The sequence below is a fragment of the Dendrobium catenatum genome, unplaced genomic scaffold (genome assembly GCF_001605985.2).
Source record: "Dendrobium catenatum unplaced genomic scaffold, ASM160598v2 fragScaff_scaffold_536, whole genome shotgun sequence".
Taxonomy (NCBI): domain Eukaryota; kingdom Viridiplantae; phylum Streptophyta; class Magnoliopsida; order Asparagales; family Orchidaceae; genus Dendrobium; species Dendrobium catenatum.
The window spans coordinates 1,253,547-1,279,242 of record NW_021318998.1 but is presented as its reverse complement, the minus strand read 5'-3'; the positions used below and the strand labels follow the sequence as shown (position 1 = coordinate 1,279,242).

Sequence of the window (25,696 nt, the reverse complement as noted above, 5' to 3'; positions counted from 1 at the left end):
TTTTTTTTGTATTGCTCGGTATTGTCGGTATGCTCGTTTATAATTTCGGTATTGGTCTTCACATGATGATATTCCTCATTATTATCAAATAATACCGAACAAAAACCGAATTTTTTGGCAGTGGAAAGACGTATCTCTACATCAGATGGGAGGATGCAATAATTTTTCTATAAAATGAGACAGATTTTGTTTGAGACAACTTTTTTATTGTTTTATTTTTCAAGCAGCAATTATAATTTTTATTTAGTCGTTACTATTATTAAAAAAATAATAATAATCAAACATAAATTATGATTGTAATCTTAAAAATAAAACAACAAAAAAACTACCTCAAACAGAGTCTAAATTGTATAGAAGTATTTGGCCAAGACAAATTTGAGAAATAAAATTATAAGCCAATAGGATAGGCTTGGACGATCCCAAAATCAGTGTAGATTGAACTTAGTTTGATGCAACCTAAATGCATCATAATCAACCAAGGCTTTATTTTGGCGAGCAGTAAAAACCATCCAGACTGTAATTATACAAACTATATATAAAGTGGATAAAAAAATTTGATACACACTATCTATAAATTTAAACACAATATATACACACATATCCAGACAATTCTTCCTATCCGAACTCCGCAGAGAATAATTTCTCCTCGCCAATAAACCTTAAGTTTAAAACTACTGATTGATCACTAAATCATAATAGTATCATCTACTGAAATTCTTACCCCCTCACGAAATAAAATGGTATTAATAAACAGCAAAATTAATTAAATTTATTATAATTTTGAGAATATGAATTGAATGTTTAATACAGCGTTAGGCCAATAAAAAGCAAGAATATTAGTCGAATATTAATAAACCATTTTTGCATGGTTGGAAGCAAAATAAGCAACCCATTATTACAAAAGAGAGGCGCTTCAGAAATCCTGATCATAGAAGACATACAGGTAAGGAAATAAGCAAACCCATCTGTGCAGAAAGGTAATCTCAACTTACAAAACTAAGAAAATGTGGAAATTTTGCTAGCAAGATTTTGCGTCAGAAAAAAATGAATTTTGCTTTTGGAGCAATGAGTTCTTCAACCAAAAAAGTTCAACCACTCTTACAAAAACTAAGCAAACAAAACAATCATTTTACAGTCAGAGAGAAAGAGACTTATATGATTACCCTCCTAACCACAAATTACAGCCCAATAAATACAGAAGAAAGCATACAACAATGGAATACATTATAACAAAGAAGTGAATCTTCTAATATATATATATGAATGGAAGAAGTATGATACAAAAAGCAGCTTCTGAGCTTTTGTACTGTAATGTCCTTTTAGAGAAGAGTTAAAAAAGGACAAATGAAAGAATGCTCGTGCCTTGGGTTTGGTATAATCAACCACACAGGTAGAGCAGCATGTACATAACTCGGTATCGAGTTAGCATTTAGTTATGATGATCTAATTTGTGTTTTTTTGTTGCTTGCTCTGATTCATCGCTCCTGTTCCCTGACCTAGTAGAGTTCATTACAAGGTTGCTAGATAATGGCTCATCCTGTTCCTGAAATGCATTTCATCAGATAGAATAGGTTTATTTGCATGGCCATCATACAAAATTCAGCAGGATAGACTAAAAAAATGTAGCAATATGTTTTAACAAGGCACATTTTGTGATGACAAACTTCTCTAAGTTTATTGGAACATAAACCTTAAGTTCTGTCAGGCCAAAATAAAATCTATGGTTCTTCAAAATATATTGAAGCAAACATTAGGATAGGAGTTGGGCTGCTCAATGATGTTGGTTTGGATCTGGCAAGCAAAGCTTGATGTCATAATTTGTTTGGTTTTTGGTATTTTGCTTCATAAAACAATTTTAATTTGTTCGAGAAATCTATAAGAAAAATACTTAACAGGACATGCACCAAAAGACTGAAAATGTGCAGCATTCATCAACTTTATTAGAGTGAGAATATGTTTATTTCATACGATGCAGCTTTACCATGCAAATAAAATGTTTTAAGCTTGATAATGGGCCAAGCTTTAACCAGTTCAAGCTCTATATTTTGATATAATTACGTAATAAAAAATAATTATAACTAAACATTGGGAGAAGTGACCTTGGCATAAACCAAGCTTCGGCTTTTCCCACCAAGCCTAATTTAGCCTAGAAGTTCACCAGAATAAAGCAGTACATAAGTACTACTTTATTGTATAGATAAAGAAATATTTAAGTAGAAAATAGTAATCTTAAATATTTATTGACTTTTTCATTATGAGAGCGTTTTCATTACTAAGTTCAATTTTCATGCAAATATATTTACTCTACCGTCTAATTGGGATAACATGACAGATTTATACTAGGTAGAAATCTTTATCTTCCTTTACATATAGCGTTTTAGCCTACAATGCTCAAATATTATATGATAATCTATCAAATGAAGCTTACAAAATGGCCACCCAACTATCTTTTTTATTCCTAGATGAGGACCAAGATTAGAGAACAAATTAGTATTTATTAAATGCATGACCGTAATATGTTCTATGCACTCTTTTCCAGTGGCCTTGAAATTCATTCACAAACATTATTTAACTTACTCCATGAAGAAGGAATATATGCTGACCATCGAACAGCTCCAAATAATACCACAGCTCAGATGTGATGGTAAATTAAAGCTGAGTTTATTCACATGATGATCAGAACCTATTTTCTTGGATAGTGAGGACTCTGCCTCAAGAGAATATTTTACTGATTAAAAACTATGGAGTGTTAACCCATTATTTTTTACTCACAGAAAAATGGTGAAGGAAATAAAAGGCATCATGCAATTCATTCATATCCTAAGAAGAACAAAACAGAACTTTTTCGTGGGAGAATCATCTTTCAACATAAAGAGAAAAAAAACTAAGTGGGAGAAAAAAAAATTACTACACTTTTATGGAAAGCATAAACATTTAATTGAAAGATAACAAAAGCATATGCATATACCTTTGGAGCAGCCATACTTGAAGCATTACGTCTGCTAACACTTGCTCTCCTCCCCAAGTTAATATGTACAGAAATGCTAGCTTGTGAAAGATCTATGCCTGAATTCTGTAAAGCTTGGCTAAGAGTATTTAAAAGCCTGTAATACATTGAACAAAACATGGAAATATATGCATATCTTTTTTTTCCAAGGAACTAAGAAATAAGAAGAATATGGAAAATGATTAGACATACCCTTGAGAATATTCAGAAGACACACTAATTGTGCCCTCATCGATTGTCAACTCCTGTGCATTTATTTCATCATTGCTGACATTACAACCAGTAGGGAATGAGGATCTCAACCACTCAGACTGGGATCCTGTGAAAACTGTTTCAGGAATCAATCTTTGCTGAGGATGGCTAACATCACCAGTCCCTCTTCCTATGGAAGGGTACAAGTTTGGCTGCAAAGAAGCTGGTGAAGCTGCAACCTTATTTGAAAAACCATTAGGGTTTTCCAATTCTTTGTAAGAAACACCAGCAATCAAATCAGATTCCGTTGGATTTTGAGAAGACGAAAGAATTGATGGTGCAACTGGAATGCTACTATCAGACATCAGTAATCCAGAAGAAGCACCATTCTTCAACACTTGAGGATCAATCATGCCATCGCCAGAGCCATGGTGATTGTTCTGTTTAACAAAAATAACTGTCGTTCAATTAGGATGAGAATCAAGAAAGAAAACATTTATCACAATTGAGAAGCTTTCTCAGACATGCATTCAAATGCCTAGCTAGTTAAAATTCCCACTAAGAAACTTTAATGACATATACCCGTGAATTTTTCCAGAATGACCTAAAATAGACCTTTACCTGCCAAAAAACAAATAAAAAAGAAAATCAATACAAAACTTTTTTAGCGAAAATGCCCGAGCTACTTGGTGCTGGTTGGCACTAGTAGAAAAGTCCAGTTTCTTTTTCTCTTTTAAATAAACCCAGAATACCCATAGTTCAATACAGACATTAACACCATTTAAAATCATAGGCTAATTTTAAAAATTGAAAGTTAAAAAGAAACAAAAAGCACAAAAGAAAACAATAGAAATAGGACATAGGGAAAGCATGATCAATTTTTCCGCATCTCTTAGGATGGCTACAATAATAAAGACCGCTTCCAAAATTTGACTATTATAATACGAAGTATGTTACAAAGAGAACCAAAAACTAGTATGACCATCACTGGTTTAAATTTAGTTTTTCCTAAATTAAATATATCTCCCATTTTGAAGGTTCATAAAGGAGAATAAGGAAAATGCATTTTGAATTGCATAACATCAGGTTCCGGTGATAACACCAAGTCAAACTCAGAATAAAAATATGCATGCGAGTGAGGCCAAAAATGACTTAGAACATTCACGCATTATAAACAGCATTCAGTTAACAGATGATTTTGAATGATTTCAGGTACAAAAGGTTGGAATCACTTCTTTTTTTTCCATAAATAAGAATTATTATATTCTTAAAAGGTTGGAATCACTTGCATTTGCATCATTTCAGAAAACAGGAACGGCGTGCTGTTCTAACATTGTTGCATATGCACAATTTTTGTTGTAAAATAAACGTAACTATTACCCAAGGCATTAGTTTGGCTGTTTCATCACTCCATCCAGGGTACATCGACTCATATTTTTGTAACCTCTCCTGTAAGAACTGGATGTATTCGATAACCTGAAAATCGATGTTTATGATGTAAACTGATTAAAAATTACATGAACTACGTCATCTAAAATGAGAGGAAGCTAGTTAGCAAGAAGATATATACCTCCAGGAGAAATGAAGCTTTATCCCTTTTCTGATCGCTGTTTGGCAAAAGCCCTCTGAGTATTTGAAACCTGCCAAAAATGTTTAACATCCATTTAACTACAATTGCAAGAACAGACTATTTAAATTACAGCTTACTTATTGTTATCGTTCTCTTAATGCAGAAAAGATTGTAGATACATAATTCCTTTATAAATGCACGCCAGTTCTACGGACTTGCCAAGGATCATCAGCAAACTTTGCACATAATGGTCTCCAGTGTTGCTATAAGCGCGTTAAATATATGCTTCAACGGTGAAGTGCTTCACTTTGCCCAAAAGCAATGAGCAGAACAATAGCGGGCCGAGTAAAAGGCTTCACTTCTGAAGAATAAAATGGTCTAAGAACATGCTTCAGTAACACAACATACTATTTCTAATGAAGTTGCTGCTTATGCAGTTGGATAGTTTCTTTTGCTTCAATTTCTCATGTTGCAATCAATTATTTGATCATAGTATTCTGTCTGATAACTCAGATTTTTTTTAAATTTCTTCATTAGACTTCTAACCACTATCAAAATTGTTTTCATGAAAAATGAAATGCATGTAGTATCGATATTCCCTTATTCTTGGAATGCATCGGTTTGTTTTTCAGAACTTCATTCTAAAATTCATTAAAAGATAAATCTGTGTGGAAAAAAAAGGTAAAACTGATGCGGACATCGGTACGAAGATTTGGAGCATCTATCACGGGAGGCGTCGCAAATCGACGGCTATCATTTAAACTTTCTATTATGATTTATTTTTCTGAATTTTACTTCTAAATTAATGTATTTCCTGTTTTACCCCTAGGATAGTTTGTTTGAGTGTTATGGCCCAAGGGACAATTTTGTAATTTCGAATTTTCTCATATTGGGGCCTATAAATAAGGGCCTTAAGCTATTGTAATGGATGGTTGATTAATATGAAAAATTGTTTCCCACACTTGTGTTCTTCTTGGGAGAGGACGAGAGTGAGATTTCTATGAGAGAAGTCAAGAGTTTCACCAGCCGCAGGATGGGTCCGAGCTCGTGATTTGAGTCCCTTGGAGAGGGCAATCGTATCACCCACCAACCTTGGAGACGGCCGGGTTCGTGGTTTTATTCTTTTCGTTATCTTTTCATTTTCTCTTAATCCTTCCCTTGTAATCAATTAGTTTCCAATTAGGGAAGAGCTCTTCATTAATGCAAATTTGAATTCCAAAATTTGAATTCGAATTAGCATTATTCACACCATTAATCTCTCCCACCATTTAAGCCAATCGTCATTAATTCTCAAATCTGAATTTAAATTCAGATTTAAGACATTAATTCCCTCAAATCACTCTCCAAATTAAATCACCTCCACCTTGGCTTCACTCACATTTATTACCTTTTTCCCCTTTTTTTGCTCCAGCCGAAATTCCCTATGCCTTTGTCTGTTTGATTAATGGCTTGATTTTCCAGCAACTAGCAATTTCTAATTAATTGTTCCTTAAATTCTAAGTCCCTCATTTGGAAACAATTTCAATTGCTGTATTTCCTCTCTTGGCCGAAAGCTTCCCAGGCTATCACGTGGAATTCCTCCACTAGATGCTCCCGTGAACAAAACCTTGCCTAAGCATTACTTCCTAATCTAGTTCCCAAACTCCTCCCGTGAAGCATTCCTTCTACTTGGAACCTGAGAATTTTCTCAGGTTTTGGCACAAAAACCTGAAGAAAAAAATTTCAGATTTTGTGAGCTAGAATAAATCCAGATTTATTTCAGTTTTGCAAGGAACAATTTCAGATTACGGAGAGGAGATCCTCTCCGTAGCAAAGCCGGTGCTTTCGTTCTACCACGAGATTCACCAAAATTCTACAGACTTATTTCCTCATCTGTTCTCCCTATTTCCTAAGCTCAAAACTCTGAGAATTCTTACAGATTTTGGGATGAAAATCTGAGAATTTCCAAATTCTTCCTTCTTCCTAGCAAAGCCTCCTACCCGTTTCACATAAAAAACTGAGTACATTAATCGCTCCCAAGATATAATAGCATCAGTGGGAGCTGCAAGCACTCTGTGCGCTCTTTGTACTGGACATACATTTCTCATATCTTTTTTCAAGTTGGAGTTTGATGTTGCTTGACGCAGTGTAAAAATTTTGGTGTTTTCTTTTATAAATTATTTAGTGCTGGAGTCTCAATAACATCATGAATTCATGATTCAATCTAATTTAGCTTGGAAATTTGTATGTAGTTTGTATAACTCGATCTAGCTAACAGATTGAACCTTCTGAAACTTCTGCTACATGCCTAATTAACATGTAGAACTACAAAAGGAATCTGATTCAGTTAATTAAACCGCCACTTCCACTGCATTTTGTACTTTAGAGCAAAAGAAAAGCTGCCTCCACTTTGCTTTGTGAGATGCAGCTTGAAAACAAAAATGGTCCCAAAAGAAATCATTCACAGGATTTCAAGGAGTCACTGGACTATATGATTTTAAAATGCCCACAGAATAACTTTTAGTCCGCAAACTGACAATCAACCAACTAGATTACATGGGAAACCAAACATTTCTCCAATTCTGCCCCCTATATATATTTTTAATGAGATCCTCTAAAACGAGATAGTCTTTCCATGGTGCATTAAAGAGTTTGATTTTCGCTACCCTTTATGAGAACATCATTTGATCACATTGAAGACGTAAATTAATCTCACAAAATCATCTTCCTGAAAAGGTCAACGTCTTAAGGCCACATATCACCTAAGTCACATTTAACATCCATTTTTAGACTTCCATGAAAGCAACTTGATATCTACAGCAAACGCGAAAATTTAGGCCTAATAAAAAAAGCAATTTATCTCTATAAAATATTTTAAGAATAAAAAAGGAATTTTTCTGCATAAAATGTTTTAACAACCCATATTTAAATGATTTACCTATGAAGTTACGAGATCTTGCTTTGAACAAAACCCTAGAAAGAAATTGGTACGAATTTGCTTCAGGGATGATCATTAGAAGATTTGCTAGCATCTTCAATTGATAGTGATGAGGACATCAGAAGGAGATTCCGGAATGTCTATCATTGGAAGCAGCGCAGAGCGACGGCCTCGATCAGAAGTCTTTATTTTTATTTATATTTTGTATTTTTTGTTTCTTTTATTAGTTGTGACGATTGTACCCTTTATTTGTTTGTGTTTGAGTTGTAGCCCCAAGGGCATTCTTGTCTTTCTTTTCAAATTGTTTGGAGACCTATATATAGGTCCTCATCTTGTATGAGAGATAATGATGAATGAAATAAATTTTTGGTTTTCTCTCTAGAGCTTGGAGTTCTTGAGTGATGAAGTCCCAAGGTGTGGGCAAAGCAATACCCACCAGTCGCCGGAAGTGTCAGGGGCTCGTGGTCCGACTCCTCTTACTTCATCGCCGACCTCCCTAATCGTCCTTACCCGTTGGCTGCCCTTCACCACAGCCGCCAAATAGCCCTCCTCCACCGGCCACTCTTCCCACCTCCTTCTAGACCGCCGGCCTCCCCTCCCTTCCTCCCCACCGGCCAAGCCCCCTCCATTCCCAAGCCCACCGCCAGCCACACCACCTTCCCCCCCTCTTAATGTTGAAATTCAATCTTCATTAAGACATTCCTAATTTAGCCTACATAATTTGGGAAAGATTTCATTCTATTTGAAATTCAAAATTTGAATTTTGAATACTTTCCTAAATTAACCATGTCGAATTAGGAAAGTTTCAAATTGCATCTAATTTAATTTGAAATTAGATTGGACCTCCTTATTTCCTTCCTAATTTAGCTTCATAAATTAGGAATCCTCATTAACTCCCATAAATCCCTCCAAACCCCATGCATGCCGCCGGCCCCTCCATGGGATCTCCCTCCTCTCTCCTCATTAATCCCCCTCCACTTGAATTTGATTTTCAAACTTCAAATTCATAAATACCTTTCCTATTTTACTAAAATATGAAACTAATTTCAAATTTTGTATTATTTCCCCTCTCCAAACCCAAACCCTAAGTCCACCAAAAGCAAGCCCCTCTTCCCTTAGCCGCCCCTTCTTCCTTCCCACCTCTTGGAAACCCTCTTGCCTCATGAGCAACACTCCAAGAAAGAAGAAGGCCTCCCTCCATCGACAATCCCCTTGATTAGTTCATGGCCGATCCGGATCGTGATTGTGGATTCCTCTACGACAATCAAAGTTTAGTGAATATTCATCAATCCATCCTCTTCGACCGCGATCCATAAGTGGATAACTCCGTAGAAAATCACATCAATCACACCTTATTCACGTTGGCGTCATCAATTGAAGAGCATCTACCATCCGGAAGTAGGCGGAACATTTGGTACCCACCCACGTCTTCTCCCTCTTTGACAAACTTTCATTGGGCTACTACTCTAGGTGTCTTCTCAACTTTGGTGCTTAGTTTGCTAAGGTTCTTTCCCGCTAACCCTTACTAGAATAGCTTGAGTGAGGGAAACTCAATGTGACTTTTCTATTTGTTAAGTGTGGGATCTCTTGTTTACAATATTTAAGTTTATCTTTTATGATAGAGATCATTCTCAAGTGATTGTTATTCTATCTTGTAATTGATTGCCTTTACATTATTGGTGGCCTTAAGTCTAAGCATCTAATATTGTAAAACATTAGTTTATATTGCAAAGTTTAAATCAATTTCTTTATAATCTCTAATACAATTCCTTTTGGTTTCACATCAGATAGCTTCGTGGAACTAGTGAGATAACCCGTCAAGAGGAAAGTACTACCACTAAACCCACAGAAAAAGTTAACCTATTTATCAACTAGACCAGAAATTGAAGGAGAAAATAATGTGTTCTTAAAAGGTAGCAAAGATTAAATATTATAGAGGTTTATAATAAGAAATCTACAATTCATGCAAAGAATACAACGAGCAAAGAAAAACTATAATATTTAATTATTTATGTTAAATACTATGGGGTCTCACACTGTTATACCCACTCGTCCACCTCATTCCTGCATTTGCCCAAATTTCCACCCTAGTGGAGCTATGGGTCCCACTACGTAACCAATTATAGTATAATTTATTGAGCACACAATTTGAGGAGCTTAGCCATTGGATCTTCTCCCTTCTAACCATTGAATTGCAATCCACGTGCTCCCCTCCCTCCACCTAGCCATAAAGTCCTCTTTTTTGAACTTTTTTATTTATTTTATAAATAGACATTTACTATTTTCCATATATAATATCCTTAAATAAGCTTATAAATAACTACAATCTGAGTACAAAAAGTAAGAAATCAAATATAAGTAGTTATTTCATTTTTCTATTTTTTACATGGCAACATAGCGAGATTAGAGTTTCAAGCTTTCAATGTTTATTCTCTTTTTCTTCTTCTTTCTTGTTGGGGTTCTTTTTCACTTCATTTGTCTGATTTCTTCAACTTCCTTTCTACATATTCAACTATTATGAATAGTAAAATCAGATTAAGGGAGAACTCTTAAGGACTATGAGCACCATGTCGTTTGAAAAGAAAATTCTATCTTAAGTAGTCATAGATTATGATGACCATTCTAAAAGACGATTCTAAAAGAAAAGAGAATGATCCATCACTTTGTAGATATTTGTTTAGAACCAAAGGACCCAAAGTTTGTATTTTATAATGAAGTTGATTTTATGATTATGACATAGTTGTTAAATAAAATGATACTTTAAATCAATAAGCAATATATATTCTTGTTTACTACAAAAGAAGTTTGAGACATCAGAAAAACATACTAAAAAGGAAATGATTATACCCTCATATATAAGATCAAAAGTAAGAACTCAACAATTAAAAAAAAAAAAGTTAACCACCCTCTTATTGAATAGTTTAATATAAAGAGAGTTTATAGGCTTGAATTATATTACTAACAAGATCTCCACATAACGTGCTACAATAATGATGTAATTCCAATGTAATTTGTAGAAAGAAAAAGAATTTTTGAGTTCCTTGCAACACTCAATAATGACTTCAACCAAAATTGTGTTCAAATCTTAAACACCGACAATCTACCATCCTAACTGAGCTATTCTTTATCATACGGGCCGAAGAAAGAAGGAAAATAATGCTCAACACTCCGGTCTTCGAAACATTTGCCCTAACTACGACCGAACCCTAAGATAAGAGACTAGCTGCCACATATTTTACCATATATATATATATATTATAACTTCTGCAAGAAAAAACAGCACATAAAAAAGCAGTCGGAAACACCATAGAAATCCCCAATGTTATTGTGAAAAGAAAGAAAATGAAAAAGAATAAATCTCTTGTTGAATTAGAGAGGCTTAATTCCCAAAAAATTAATAAACAAAGGAACTCTCAACTCACTTAACGAATCATTTAAATTATATTTTTTAACTCAAAAAGATATGACCTCTAACGTTTGCGTGTTTAATACCTCAAATTAAACAGTGAAAAACTGCCATCCTAAATGAGCTTTTCTTCATTATGCAGGCCGAAGAAAGAAGGGAAATAATGCTCAACACTCCGGTCTTTGAAACATTTGCCCTAACTACCACCGAACCCTAAGATAAGAGACTAGTTGCCATAGATTTTTACCTAAATGACAAAAACCTTCTGCTAAAGGTAATATATATGTTGTAACTTCTGCAAGAAAAAATGGAACAAAAAAAAATGGTTGGAAACATCATAAAAATCCGCAATGCTATTGTGAAAAGAAAAAAAATGAAAAGGAATAAATCTCTTGTTGAATTAGAGAGGCTTAACTCCAAAAAAAATAATAAACAAAGGAATTCTCAACTCCCTTAAAGAATCATTTGAATTATATTTTTTAGCTCAAAAAGATATGACTTCTAACTTTTTCGTGTTTAATGCCTCAAATTAACAGTGAAAATCTACCAATACTAAATGAGCTATTCTTTATTTTGCAGGCTGAAGAAAGAAGGAAATAATGCTCAACACTCCGGACTGAAGAAAGAAGGAAAATCTACCTCCCTGCTTTTACAATCATAATACAAAATCAATCTAATACTAACATCAAAATATATTGGAAAAATAATGTTCGTGATTACTTCAATAACAAATTATCTTCTTTCTTTCGTAAAGAGATCATTTAACAATTCTCATATCTACATACTTCCAAAAAGGATGACAAAATGAAAAAAAATATTTACTTCCTAGAAGTCACGAAAACTCTTTTTTTTTAAGTCATGAAATTCTTCTTCTATAGAATCAAGTACTAAAAAGATATTGGATGAAGTTGTCAATACTGCTACTTACATAATCAAATAGAATACCCACAAAAGTGATTGGTTTTAAAAAGACCTTTAAACTAATTGACAAAAAAATTTCCACACAAACAATTTCATCACAAAAAAACTTCAAAAAATTGAGTGCATTGATTATGTCCATATACACAAATAGCGTAATGATAAATTGGATCCTAAAGCCCTCGAATATCTTTATTGAATATTCTCCTACTAAAAATGAAATAAGTGTTATCCTAATGCAAAAAAAAAAATAATCTTTATCCCAAAGGATGTCACTTTTGATAAAAAGCAAAAAAAAAATTCAAACTCATTTTCAAGAGAACTTCCAACTTAAAGATAAGTTTGATAAAACCTCTATCTTTCATCTTGACATCCCTATGACAAAGATCCCAAAAAATCAAAGCACAATGCCACTTCAAGTCTACACATGAAGGAATAAGCCCAATCATACTCTCTAATAAGCATAAGACTCAAATTTATTATAATATAATGATGATTAACTCATAACTATTCCTCTATATCTCATCTCTCAATAGTCAATACCACATTCTTTCACAACTTTTCCCCTTCACATAAAGCTTTTCTGACAAGTAAGTGGAATTTTTCTAGAAAATATAAGGCCAATGGGAGTCAAGAACAGTACAGGGCAAGTTTATTGGCAAAGAATATACTCAATCCTATAGAATTGACTACCAAGAAAGATTTTCTTCTATTACAAATACGAATATAACTTGCATACTAATTTCTCTAGCAGCTAATCTTAGATGGTCTATACAATAGTATGATGTGAAGAATGTCTTCTTACATGGAGATATTGAAGAAGTCCATATTGATCCTCTAAAGGTTGATAGCTTGTTTATACAAAATAATGTGTGCAAATTTAAAAAGGTTTATATAGACTTAAACAATACCCAAGAGTATGGTTTGGCAGATTTACAGAAGCCATGACATAAGTTGGATATAAACAAAACCAAAGGGATCATACCGTCTTTATAAAAAATTCTACTAATGATAACATCTCAATTATCATTATATACATTAACGATAAAATTGTTATAGGTGATGCCCATAAAGAAAGAGCCCCTCAAAATACAACTTGCTAAAAAAATTGAGAACAAGGTGTTGGGCGCACTTAAATACTTCTTGGGTATAGAAATAACTTAATCAAAACAAAGAATATTCGTCTCTCAATAAAAGTATATCATGAAACTACTAAAGGAGACAAAAAATAACTGATTGCAAAACTTGTGAAACCCCAATTGAACTGAATCAAAAGTTGGATGTACTGAAGGAGATACAGTAGATATGGGATAGTAGCACCGATTAACTTAACAAAGATTAACTGAAAAACTAAACTATCTATCTTTCACCCATCCAGACATTGCTTTTATAATAAATCTCATCAGTCAATTCATGCACTAAACACTGCCGTTGCCAGGTCCCAAGTCCTGGATGAGAAAAGTGGAGGGTTGCGTTAGGTAGTCGACAGCCAACGTAAAACTTGTCGAACAATAATGACATGAATCCTTTAAGAAATTGTGTTAAAAAAGTCAATTCATGCACCAATGAATGAGTCACCTTCAAGTGACTTATAAAGCCCTCAAATATCTTAAATCAAACTCTAAAAAAGAAATTCTCTACAAATTGAATTCTTTCCTGATATAGACTACACTAAAATAAATGTTGATGGAAGATCGACTTGAGAATATTGTGCATTCTTGGGAGAAAAATCTCATAATATTAAGCAAGAAACAATCGGTTATTTCAAAATCTAGAATTGAATCCAAATTTATAGACAAGAAACAACCGTTAATTGTTCAAGGAATCTATAAATTTATGTCGATCAAAATCATCTTGAAAGATTAAAAAAAGTGATGAGAGCTAATAAAAATATACTATCATAAAATTTGTATATAACATTGCTTATAACCCAATACAACATGGTCATACCAAGCATGTAGAGATAGCTAAACATTTTATAAAAGGAAATTTGAAAAATTGGTTGATTTGCACTGCATATGTACTAACATAAAATCAATTTATCTATATATTCACTAAAGGACTTCGTAATTGCACATTTAATAATATTGTAAGCAAACTTAAATAGAAATGGTAGATTTACACATTCAGCTTGGGAGGGAGTGTTGAAGACCGTAAGGCCTCACATCATGAATCCACTCCTATGCCTCCTTCCTACACCTAGCCTTAAGGAGTTGTGGGTCCTACCAAATTATAATATGATCTATTGAGCACACGGATTGAGGAGCCTAGCCATTAGATCTTCTCCCTCTTAACCATTGGATTGCAATTCATGTGCTCATCTCCCTTACCGTAGCCACCAACGTCCTTTTTTTATTTTTATTTTTCTTTTGTATAAATTGTATTTACCATTTTTTATATGTAATATCCTATAAAGTGAAAGTACTGTGTATTGTTTGACCTTCTAATCCTTTCTATTGGTTAGCTTCAGTTTGTGAGTAGCAGTTTCCCAAGAAAACATTTTTCCTGTAACCTGAGATGCATATGCCGAATAACCACTATCCAACTCATATTTTACACCAAAGCCCTAATAATGGAATAGAAAAATTAGAATCCACAAAGTTTCTGAATTCGTAGTGGCTAAAGCCTCAGACTTCATAGTGTTGTTTGACTACAAGTACAATTTAATTCTAAGTAAGATTTAGTAAATACTAGAAATCCGGATTTAGTAAATCTTAAAAACTGTTTGGCATTATAGCTGCTAAATCTTACTAAATCCGGGTAATCTATCAAACAATTTATTTTCAGGGTTAAGGATTAAATGAATTTGGGATTTAATAAGAAAATCAAAGGGATTGTTGGGTGTAATGTCAAGCCCAAATTAATACAATAACAACAACATCATCATCAAGCATTTATCCCACTACGTGGAGTCGTCTACATGAATCTTTTTTCTCCATTGTGTCCGGTTAAGAGACAAATTCTCAGTTAAATCTAATAAAGAAAGGTCATTTCTAGTATTTTCTAACCAAGTATTTTTAGGTCTACCTCTACCTTTCTTAACATAGGTCAAAGTCCAAATTAACAAAAAAAAAAATTACTTTAGGCAGATAAATAAATAAGAGAAGTACTAGATTTAACAGATTTAAATTAAATTTGTGAGCTGATTTGATTGTTCAGAGTAAATAAATATTTAACATTTAATTTAAAAACTCAAAATGTAATAGAGGATTAATTAGTTGTAATAAGATTTACTTGAGAAATTAATTAAACAATATATTTAAGCATAATTATAGATTAGGATATTATTAAAAACAATTAGGATGATATGACTAATAATTAGATTATATATTGTGGTTTAAATATGTACATTAAGATATCATTTTACTATTTAATCAAAGTTATTAGATCAATAGTAATTATTTATTTATTTATTTTAAGATTTAAGCAAATAGTAGGTAACTGATGTAAGAGTTTGTTCAAATAATTAAAGCGTTAATTTGTAAGCAAAAGACAATGCCAAGGACCGCTATCTTAACAGATGGAATAGCATTAAAAGTACCAGAAAATTGCCCACAAGCACCTGTGGCAAGCATTAATTTCAGGTAAAAAGGAACAAAGAAAGGAACCTATAGCGAGCTTTGGTGGGAGATATTGGCGTTGGTGAAAACATTCAGTGAATGAGTAACGATAGAAGTCCAGCAGGAAAACAATAAGAATACGTAGGGGAAGAAAAGGTGACAGTGAAGAATGAAAATTAGAATGGTCAAGGAGACAGTGACATAGGTCAAGATGGTCTCAATTCTAAGAGGCTTGAAAAGATGCCTTGAGATCTCGAAGCTTCAAGAAGTTTGGGCAGTACATCAGAGATCTCAAACCTAACAGCCTCCAAACTCTGCTCTCCTAGTACTTGAATCATAGGTAAATTGTATTAAATCATGGGTTACATAAAATTTATCAAAACCTTGATTTAGAACAAAACATAAAATAATTGTTTGGCAAGCTTTAAATCAAAGCCTGATTAAATCCAGGTTTAATCTTACAACCAAAGCAGCACCTTATTAAAGGTCCGGCTCCTTACAAGTTCACCAAGGATGATGGCAGAGTACTACCATCAAAGCAACAATCCAGTAAAACCAATAAATACTTACAAAATAACTTGAATAACTTTGACAACAACAATAGACGTGGAAACGGCCTTACCTATCATTTATTTTGCTTCTCCTACGCTGCTCTGTCGCAGAATGCTTTGACCGTGGCGTACAAGCCTTCTGCTCGCCGGTTTTCCCATCAATCTTCACGGTTAGATCTGCAATAAAAGCTCTCATTAAGCACGGCAAAATTTTAAATTTAGCATAGAAGAAAGCACAACAGAGACATGGCACGCCTACAAGCGCATCATAGTGGTTAAGGTACAGAACGCAGAAAGAGCGCCCCACGAAAACGAATTGAAAAGAAAATCATGGCAAATAAAGGGGTGTCCAACAGGGAAAGGAGCGACCTTTATGGGAAGAGCTTTCTCGCTTTCCGAACTCCTCATCGTCGTCGTCGTCCTCTTCGAAACCCTTGCTGAATCTCGAGGCAGACTCCATAAATCGTTGCTTCTTATCGGGGAATTCGCTGTTCCTGCTCAAAATTTCTTTAGCTCTCAAGATCCACCGGAAGGAAGAAGGGACACACGGACCGTAGATAGAGAGAAGCGATTGGAGAAAGAAGGGGTGGGGAGGGGAGAAGAAACGGATGGTCTGAGAACGAGATGAAGGGAAATACCTTGATGAGGCAAGTGATCCGAAGCTCGGGGGGCTGAGGGCGGCGAATGTTGACGGCCACTGCCCTGGGAGTACACCGCAAGAAGATAGGGAGAAACAGAAGAAAAGAGTCAATCGCTAATTAATCGTTTTACATACATACCCATTTATATCATCCTATTTACAAATTAACATCGAAAATATTATATTATATATATACCTTCTTAATATATATATATATATTGGATATTGAAACAAATTAAGAAAAATGTACAGATTTTCATTTTCAATATTTGTGGAAAATATAAATACGCTATTTAAGGTAAAACAGAAAGGCTGTGTTTACTAATAATCAGAATGTATGAAATAAAATTATGAAATAATAAAAATTATTATTATTATTATTATTATTATATCATTATTTTTTAAATTATTATATTTAAAGAAATAATAATAATAACAATAATTCACAAAATATATGATTCGAATCATGATTCTAGATAAATAATTTTCACCAACTTCTAATCACAGATATTTTCACTCAAAATAAAAATAGTTAAATAATAGAATCCACATATGTATGAAGTTTAGCAATGATTAGCATGCAAAATGTGTAATATATATTCAATAATTTCCCCTATAAAATCACGAAATTAAAGAAAATGCCTGATGCAATCACAACAAATAGTTTACTCGATTTCTAAATAAATTGATATAAAATTTAGTTTTATTTTTTTTAATTCATCATAAAAATTTATCTTAATAATGAATGAATCTCGATAAATATTTGAATTAAAAGTTTTCAGAATTAAATTCTAGGTCATCCAAACCTCGAGCACCTTTGGACCATTGCTCAACCACTACAATCAAAACACCATCCAGTCACCGTGGTTAGAACACTACCCAGCCAACATTATTGAACCACCGCTCAACAGTCATCATTAGAATATTATTTGATTGTCAATATCGGACCACCCACGACAGCAACCATTGGACTAAAATCTGACCAATATTGTTGGACCACCATAGTCCTACTACAATCCCTTCGACATATGTTTACTTATAGTCCTCCAATCATTGCTACCCGACTATAATCCTATAACCACCGCCAACAACTATAGTCCTCCGACTACTATTACTCGACTATGGTGACTATGGTCCATCGACCACCGTCATTTGACTATAATCTAACAACCATCATAATTTGACTACAGTCCTCTGATCTTCTTCACCCGACTACAATCATGTAACAATTGCTATCCAACTGCAATCCTTCAACATTCTTTTGCCTAAACATGATCCTCTGCCATATATGATCCTCTGACTTATAGGCCTCTGACCATTGTCACTTGAATAAACTAACATAGTTGACATTATCACCTACCATCGATAATAATGTCGACACATGTCATTGTTTTGAGATTAATGCACGACATCGACACCAACTCTAACTTTCGACGTTAACACCAAAATTTATGATAGACTTCTTAATCTCTAGTCTCCTTTTCTCAAAGAAGTAAGACCAAATGAATAAACAAACAATCTCTTAAAAACAGGTCCCACGCCATAGAGCCTTTCCATATTTAAGCACGTAATATGTTGTATACATTAGATGTTTACTACATTGAATGAATGTTTGTCCCCAAGAAAGGGCATTTATTTGTAACCAAAGATAAAAACTAATGGAATCATTAGAACTAAACCATGTCTCGTGATTTTTCTCTTTCTCGAATGTTTCGCGTAAAAATTCTTTTGTCCCTCAAAACTCTTACAACTCCCCTTTTAATTGTGTGTGTTGAATCTTCAAACAAAAATATTAAAATAATAAACTCTAACTTTACAATCGTGAATGTTCTATCATGCAACAGGCGTCATCAATGGGAAATAATTCTCAACAAGGGGGCAGCCATTGTAACAACCTCAAAGGTCATTTAAGCCAATGCCTTGGGTATGGTTATAATAGCACAATTTATCTACCCTATAGCATTTCATCAGCATTGAAAGAAATAAGCCATGTTTAGAGGTAAACTTCAATTCCAACATCAAACAAACCATGGTTGTAGTCATAAAAATTCATCTCTTTTATCATCCATTTTTTGCATCAATTTCATAGAAAGCAAATCAAGACTGAGGTGTAACCTTAGCCACAACTTCGAAGGGATATTAATGTTAACACCTTAGGCACAATTGTAATCAAGTCATTACATCTAATATTTTTATATGCATATAAAGAAATCGTGGTGATAACAGTTTTTCTTAAAAGTTCTAGTAAATATGAGAAATTTAAGAATGGGCCCGCTGATAGAGCTGGGGCCTCAAGCAAATTTTAAATTTTATGCCCAATTCCAGCTAAACTTTTACTCATTAGTCAAGGTCATCATAACCATGACCTCAAAAAGATAGTTATGATATAAAGGCATATCAATCTTTACATTTGACTCATGGTGCACATAACATTTGTCCCCTCCCAATAAAGATACAATCAATATAAGAGGGATTCAATTTGGCCTCTTTCACAAGAACCAACATTATAAAGCAACACTTTGACAAGCAATTTTGGATAGGCCAAACATTTTTTGAAGGATTTCTCTCAACCACTTTTATGTATATTAACATCTTCAAATAATACTTTGACTAATAATCTCCAACATGTGAAACATCTTTAGTATGTTTCCCTTAAACTTATTCACCAAAGTTAAAGTTTAAAGTGTTATTTTAAATTAACAACATATGAGAAGACATCATTTAAAAAGAAAATCCTCATGGCCCTCCTTAGCATAAATAAGGAGCTTAATTAAAATAACATTATTGGTGATGCATGTCACTATTATGGCAGAATATCAATTATGTTTATACACAAAAGAAAAAAGATGTATGCATCCAAAAGAGCTTAATCCCCTCTGAAGGGCATGTTCTCATAATAATTCATCGTTATTACACAAAGATTAAGATTTCATCAGTAATCATTACTTGCAACCAATTGATTGTAAATGTCAACTAAATTTGTATATAGCATACATTTATGAGTTGTATATATAAGAAGTCTCCTTTTAAGGCATAGGATTATTAGATATAGATGAAATTGAGACACTATTTATCAAAATCACAATAAATTTTATTAAGTATTTTATAGCCTTCAAACTTATATCCTATCTTTCAACAGGTAGTCACTTCTCTTAGGAACTTTATTGAAACTTTCAAAAGAGTTATGCCTTAATTGTGACACGTCTCATCAAAACCAACACCAATGCTTGCATCAATAAGTCTTGATTGCCTCTAAATCCAATCTACCCGACACTGACAACCATCACCTTTTTGAAGGGAAGGTTGGAGCGTTGCCATAGGGACTAGAAGTCTCAACTGCCTCCAAATGCAATAGCCCAATGAGGAAAATCAATGTCTCTTTCATATGAAAACTGAAGCCTTGTCTTAGTGATCAAAAGTCTTGATCACCTCCAAATCTTGGTCCGCCCAACAAGGACAGTCAACACCTCTTTCAAGGAAAGATCAAAGACTCGTCGTCGTAGGGATTGGAAGTGATGTATGTCCCAAATTCAACCCATCCAATAAGGACGGTCAATAATTATTTTAAGTGAATATTGGAGACTTGTCATAGGGAATACATGTCTTAATCACCTCTCACATTTTTTTAAATCGTGTTTGATAAATTTCCCACCTTCTTAGGGAAGAATTGGACCATGAGTAAAAGAATAGAGTTTTGATTGCCTCCAAAAATTTTAAACTCTCATTGGACATTTATTCCCCTATTTTTAAAGGGCAAAATTGGAGTTTGCTGTAGAAAACTATGCCGCCTATGTATGTCCCAAAAGGGGCATTTTTTAATCCAAAGTGAAGGAAAAATTGGAAAGATTTTTCAAACATCATTTTTTTATTATTTTGAATTTTAAAGCAAAAAATCTATTCTTTTCTTTTTAAAAAAAATAAAAAAGGTAAAAAACTAATTATAAAAATTAATTTGAGCATATGCTTGAAGGCCCGTGCTTAATACCTGAATAGGCGCCTAGTTTTTTACGCTAAAAATCCAAAAAAAAAAAAAAAAGCTATAAAAGGTTTCTATAATCAATTTTGAGCAATATTTAATGCTTAAAGCGAAATTTTCCAATAAATTTCTCTCCAATAGGCGCTCCAACTTCAACAAAAATTGAAATCATAACTAAATATATTTTAGTTGGCTCACAACCCTGAGAGGAGGCTCATATTGACGTTAATAGACTAGTTGCATATTTATTTTGATTATAATTTTACACTGAAATTTTCAAAATACTTAAACATATATTTTCGGACAACACAAGCTTCACCGTCTAACAATAGAGAAGCAAATGATACATCTTCAAAAGTAGTCTTAATAGGGCATGAATCTTGAGGTAAATTTGAATTAAAATCTTTCAAAATTAAATTTAGGATAATCCAAACTCTAATTTAAATAATTGACTCAATGAGACAAACCCAATGATAAAAAATGATCTGATTCGTGTCCAAATAAGCCTAAATCAAGAAGCATGATTGAAAACTTTGGAATATTAATTTGAGGATCAAGCAACCACCAAATTTGGCATATTTATAATCAAATCAAGCGACTAGATGAGATGAATCCAACAAGCTCAAGATCATTTAATTCTATGACATTAAGTCACTTAAATATTAAAGAAACACTCTATGATCAAGAGAATATATATAGATTGTCTGATAGAGTGTTTTAATTTTTGTTCATATTTATAGGGCATGACACTCAAAAATCTATAAATATGTCCTTGCTCTCTACATGAAGGAGGATCTTGACTTGAGATTCAAGAGAGCTATGAGTCTCTAAGAATCTTGAAACTCCACCTAAGCACCACTGCCAAACCACCATCTACCCACTGTTGTTGGACACTGTATTGTGGTCGCCTTCAAGCCACCACTTAATTGCCACCATCGAAACACTATTTGACTACCATCGTCTAACGACCATTGCAAAACACCACCCAAACAACATCGTTGAACTACCATTACCTTATAACAATCCATCTGACCACCCTCACTGGCCTATAGTTCTTTGGTCTCTATCACCAAAAGATAGTCATCTGATTATGCTCACCTTATGGCCATAGTCCTTACAAGTACCATTGCTTGACTACAATCCTTTCGATTACTAGTGCCTAATCAATGTCGTCCAACAACATTGCTCCAACTACCATCGTCTGAATACGATCTCCTAACCAAAATCGTTCGATTACAGTCCCTTCCATCATCTGACAAGGATGCTTCGACTACCATCAATCCAATAACCTACATCGTTCGATTACAGTCCCCTAACCTACATCCTCCTCTAACCACTGTTGTCCCGTTATGATGTGTGTCTGTGTGTGTGTGCGTGTGGCATACACGCGCTTTATTTTTCACAAAATTAGCTAGGAGATTGATCACTTTGAGGATGAGCTTAAGTGCTTATTTAATGAAAAACAACTTCATTTGTATATATTCAATATATTTTATTTAAAAATGATTGTAAGAATTATTATGTGATAGTTAATGAATCACCTCCTAAGTGTTGATCAATTTAATTTGATAGTTTTTATCTTTGCATTTGGGTTTAGGTTAACATAGAGCAAATCACCTGTTAAGGATAGTGTAGGTTATAAAAGTCTCTCCACTTAGTCATAGAGTGAAGGAGCTTAGTCATGCAATAGTAAGCTAATTTAGTGAAACCATGATCAAGATGAAAATTAGGCATGAATATTGGTCAAATGGATGAAAACCAAGTTTATAATGAAAATTATATTTATAAGTTGCACTTATTTCCTTCCAGATTTATATTATGGAAATTTAAATATTTATTTATGACAAATTGATAATCACTTTCTTGCTATCATTTAGGTTTCATTTTGGACAGCTTTATCTTTGCTTCTTAAAATAGTTTCTTAGAACAAGATTAGAAATTTTGTACTTAAAAATTGCTTTAAGAAGCAGTAAGAGAGCCATCCCAAACAATATTTTAGTAACCTTAAATTAAGGTTGTTTATTAAGGACATTTATAGTTGATAGCTTTGCTGCTTAATGAAATAATATCCATAGATTGTTCTGTAAAATTAAATACTAATATTGTTCTCAATAATTGTTGACTCAATTATGTAACCTACATCATAGTTCATAATATTGTGCCACATTTTTAGAATTGTTTTATCTGATTACAAATGTGTGACCTAATCCTTTTAAGTGTAAACATTTTTATTATCCTTAATAGTTGAACACTAATTAATCTCATCTTATAGATCTTAACTTTGACATTTCTGCATGTATTTAATTAACAGATTTGGTTACTAAAATAACAGTTTGGGTATGTTTGCTTGCGTGAATTCTAATTTGGAAGGATTTTGGAAAATATTTGAAGTATAATTTCATAATTTGTGCATCTACTTCACCTTCTTAGTGTAAGTTTGACAACCAAAGATATTTAATTAACAGGTGGGTAATATCTTAACAAGTTTAATTATTTTATATGGTACCAATTATCATTAAAAAAACAAATTAATTATATGAAGTGTTAGCATTTTTTGGGGTTCGGAGTATCTACCCGCTGCCACTTTAAAGAGAGCGCTTAGCAGCGTAACTAATCCCTTGACGGAACATAGCGAGTCCACCCACCGGAATCGGACTCATACTTGTTTTGCCCTACTGAAAAGGCGAGGCCGTATTAGAGGGGATTTAAATCGAGGATGAGGGGATCTCAATTATGCTCGTCCACCAATCACCCTAAACATCAGTGGATTAAATAGCTCATTTTAAAAACCTAGTAGGAAAAAAGGTGAAGCTGTACTGGAACATAGCCTTTAACAGACCCTACAGTCTATGTTGCTTAAGATCTTCCCAATTTTTGTAGCTCTAGTAATAAATGACTTGACTGAGGGCTTTCTGCAAAATGCCCAGAACTCTGCTTTACTGCGACTCTTCCGCATGCGGGCCACAGTTTAACCCACCACTCCCAACAAACCCATGGACTTTCACAGCCCCACTAAAATGAGTCCCGTGACCTCACGCGTCCATCACGTGGGCCGCGTGTACAACGACCGCGATATCTCGTCACTGTCATGCTACAGTGACAATATTCACAGCAATCACACCCGTCCATTTACCCCACGAATGAACAATCAGACGGTGTAAGAAGCGAATTACCTGTAGTGGGCCGGGGTTCCTTCGCAGCGTCCCAAACCGGGAAAGCGTAAGCGGCGTCGGGCCCGCACGTGTTGGACTCCGGCTTCACAACTGCGAAGGAGCTGGCGCCGCTCGACACGTGGCTGATGCTGTACGTGCCGATCCCACCCGGCAGCACGTGCGTCGTCCGCTGCGTGGGTCCTTTGTGCGTCTTCTCGTCGTCCGCCGTTTCAAGCGGCTGCAGGAAGTCGTGCGTCTTCATCAAAAATCCTTTAAATTAAAATAAAAATTAACGAAATTAATAATCGAATCACAAAAAACCATTACTAGAACCAGAATTCCGACTTCAAATTTTAGATTAAAAAGATTAATCAAGGGAATGGAATTCTCTCTTGTTTCTGAATTCAGTCAGTATTGATTGAAGAAACAATTACTGAGAACGGATTTCGTCTTCCAATTTATTAAAGAGAGGAGAAAAATCAAATGGAATTCTAGTAATTGATTTCAAATTACGATCGGTTCGTCAAATGGATTCCGGGATTCATCACTGGAGTTGATTAAAAATTTTTAAAAAAAAATTGGATCGGAGATCTGATCAAATTTTTATAGTGATTGATTTCAAATTTATTGAATTCGGTTTGACATTAATGCGCTCGTCTCATCTCATCCTAAAAAATTAGTTAGGATATATATCCTAAAAGAAAATTTTTCTAAGAATAAAAAAACAAAAACCAAACCATTACTAAAAGCTATTTTTGTTTTTAATTTATAAGAAAGAGGAAAAATCAATGAGAATTCTCACTTGTTTACAAATTATGATCCGTTCTTGAAGTGGATTCCGGGTTTCATAGCTGAATTTTGAAGTATTTCTCAACAAAAAAGGCCTTATAATAATAAAAATAAGAAGACAGCCGAAGAAACCAAACCAACAAGAACATAATTCTCCTCAGATCTACTAAACGACGAGAACAATTTTGTATGATAATTATGGTAAAAATAAAGGAAAAAAATACCTTGAGCATGGGGTCTTGAATCCTGGAGCTGGAAGGAGGATTCCTTCGTATAAAGCGAGAGCAAATCGCGAGTTTTCTTCTTACCTAAAACCCATCAAAATCAGAAGCAATGCAAGAGAATCCCTAAACCCCAATAACTAAAAAATCATCAGAACTATTTCAGATTTGCATCGTTTTGGTACCTGGCAGCTCCATTAACATATGTACACTTCCGTCTCTCTATTTTAGTTCGATTTTCTCTAAAATTCAATAGGTTTTCTATTGAATTGCAAGGAAATGAACTGCGCTGTTGAATTTTTCACAGTGATGCGCATGAAATTCAACTGGGAATTCAGATGCAGATGAAGAAGAGCGCTTTGAAACCCTAACCAGTAAAGCCAGAGAAGAGGAAGGGAGGGAAAATGCAGGGAATTCTGGGATTGGAATGGTAATTAAGATGTTTGGAAAAGGGCACAGCTTTTTTATAAATCCTAAGGGGCATAATTGTAAATTATTCTAACACAGTGTTTTTTTTTTTTTTTCGCTTTTTTTGGTGGTTTGGAATTTTGCGGGATTAAGGCTAGCCATTATCCAAATTAGCATTAAATTATTTTTTTTTACATAAAAATTTTAATATTAAAATATTCTATATATTTTTTTAATAATATTAAATTTATCTATTCAACCTGATTTTAAATTAAAAAAAATTAATTTAATTCCAATAAGTAAACACAATATAAATTGAAAATATGATAACAAAATTAAATTCGTAAAAATTTATTAGAGCCGTCAAATTCTCATCAATAAATCAATAA

General features: G+C 33.8%; 1 protein-coding gene across 4 annotated transcripts; it reads right to left on the bottom strand.

Moving 5' to 3' along the window:
• Positions 1 to 1,027: 1,027 nt before the first annotated feature.
• On the bottom strand, positions 1,028 to 25,321 carry LOC110107963 (transcription factor BIM2). 4 transcript variants are annotated; one of them, XM_020838430.2, is made up of 12 exons: positions 25,085 to 25,321; positions 24,903 to 24,986; positions 23,911 to 24,159; positions 16,760 to 16,823; positions 16,491 to 16,615; positions 16,193 to 16,298; positions 4,770 to 4,839; positions 4,580 to 4,675; positions 3,782 to 3,820; positions 3,200 to 3,639; positions 2,969 to 3,104; positions 1,028 to 1,543 (listed from the first exon to the last, which is right to left on the bottom strand). In XM_020838430.2, exons 1-12 carry the CDS (start codon positions 25,101 to 25,103, stop codon positions 1,430 to 1,432), a joined length of 1,542 nt encoding a protein of 513 aa, XP_020694089.1. In that variant the 5' UTR covers positions 25,104 to 25,321; the 3' UTR covers positions 1,028 to 1,429. The 4 variants fall into 4 exon arrangements, with proteins under 4 accessions (XP_020694089.1, XP_020694090.1, XP_020694092.1 ...); XM_020838431.2 differs by having other exon boundaries at positions 16,491 to 16,609; XM_020838433.2 differs by having other exon boundaries at positions 23,911 to 24,127.
• Between the last annotated feature and the right edge of the window lie 375 nt (positions 25,322 to 25,696).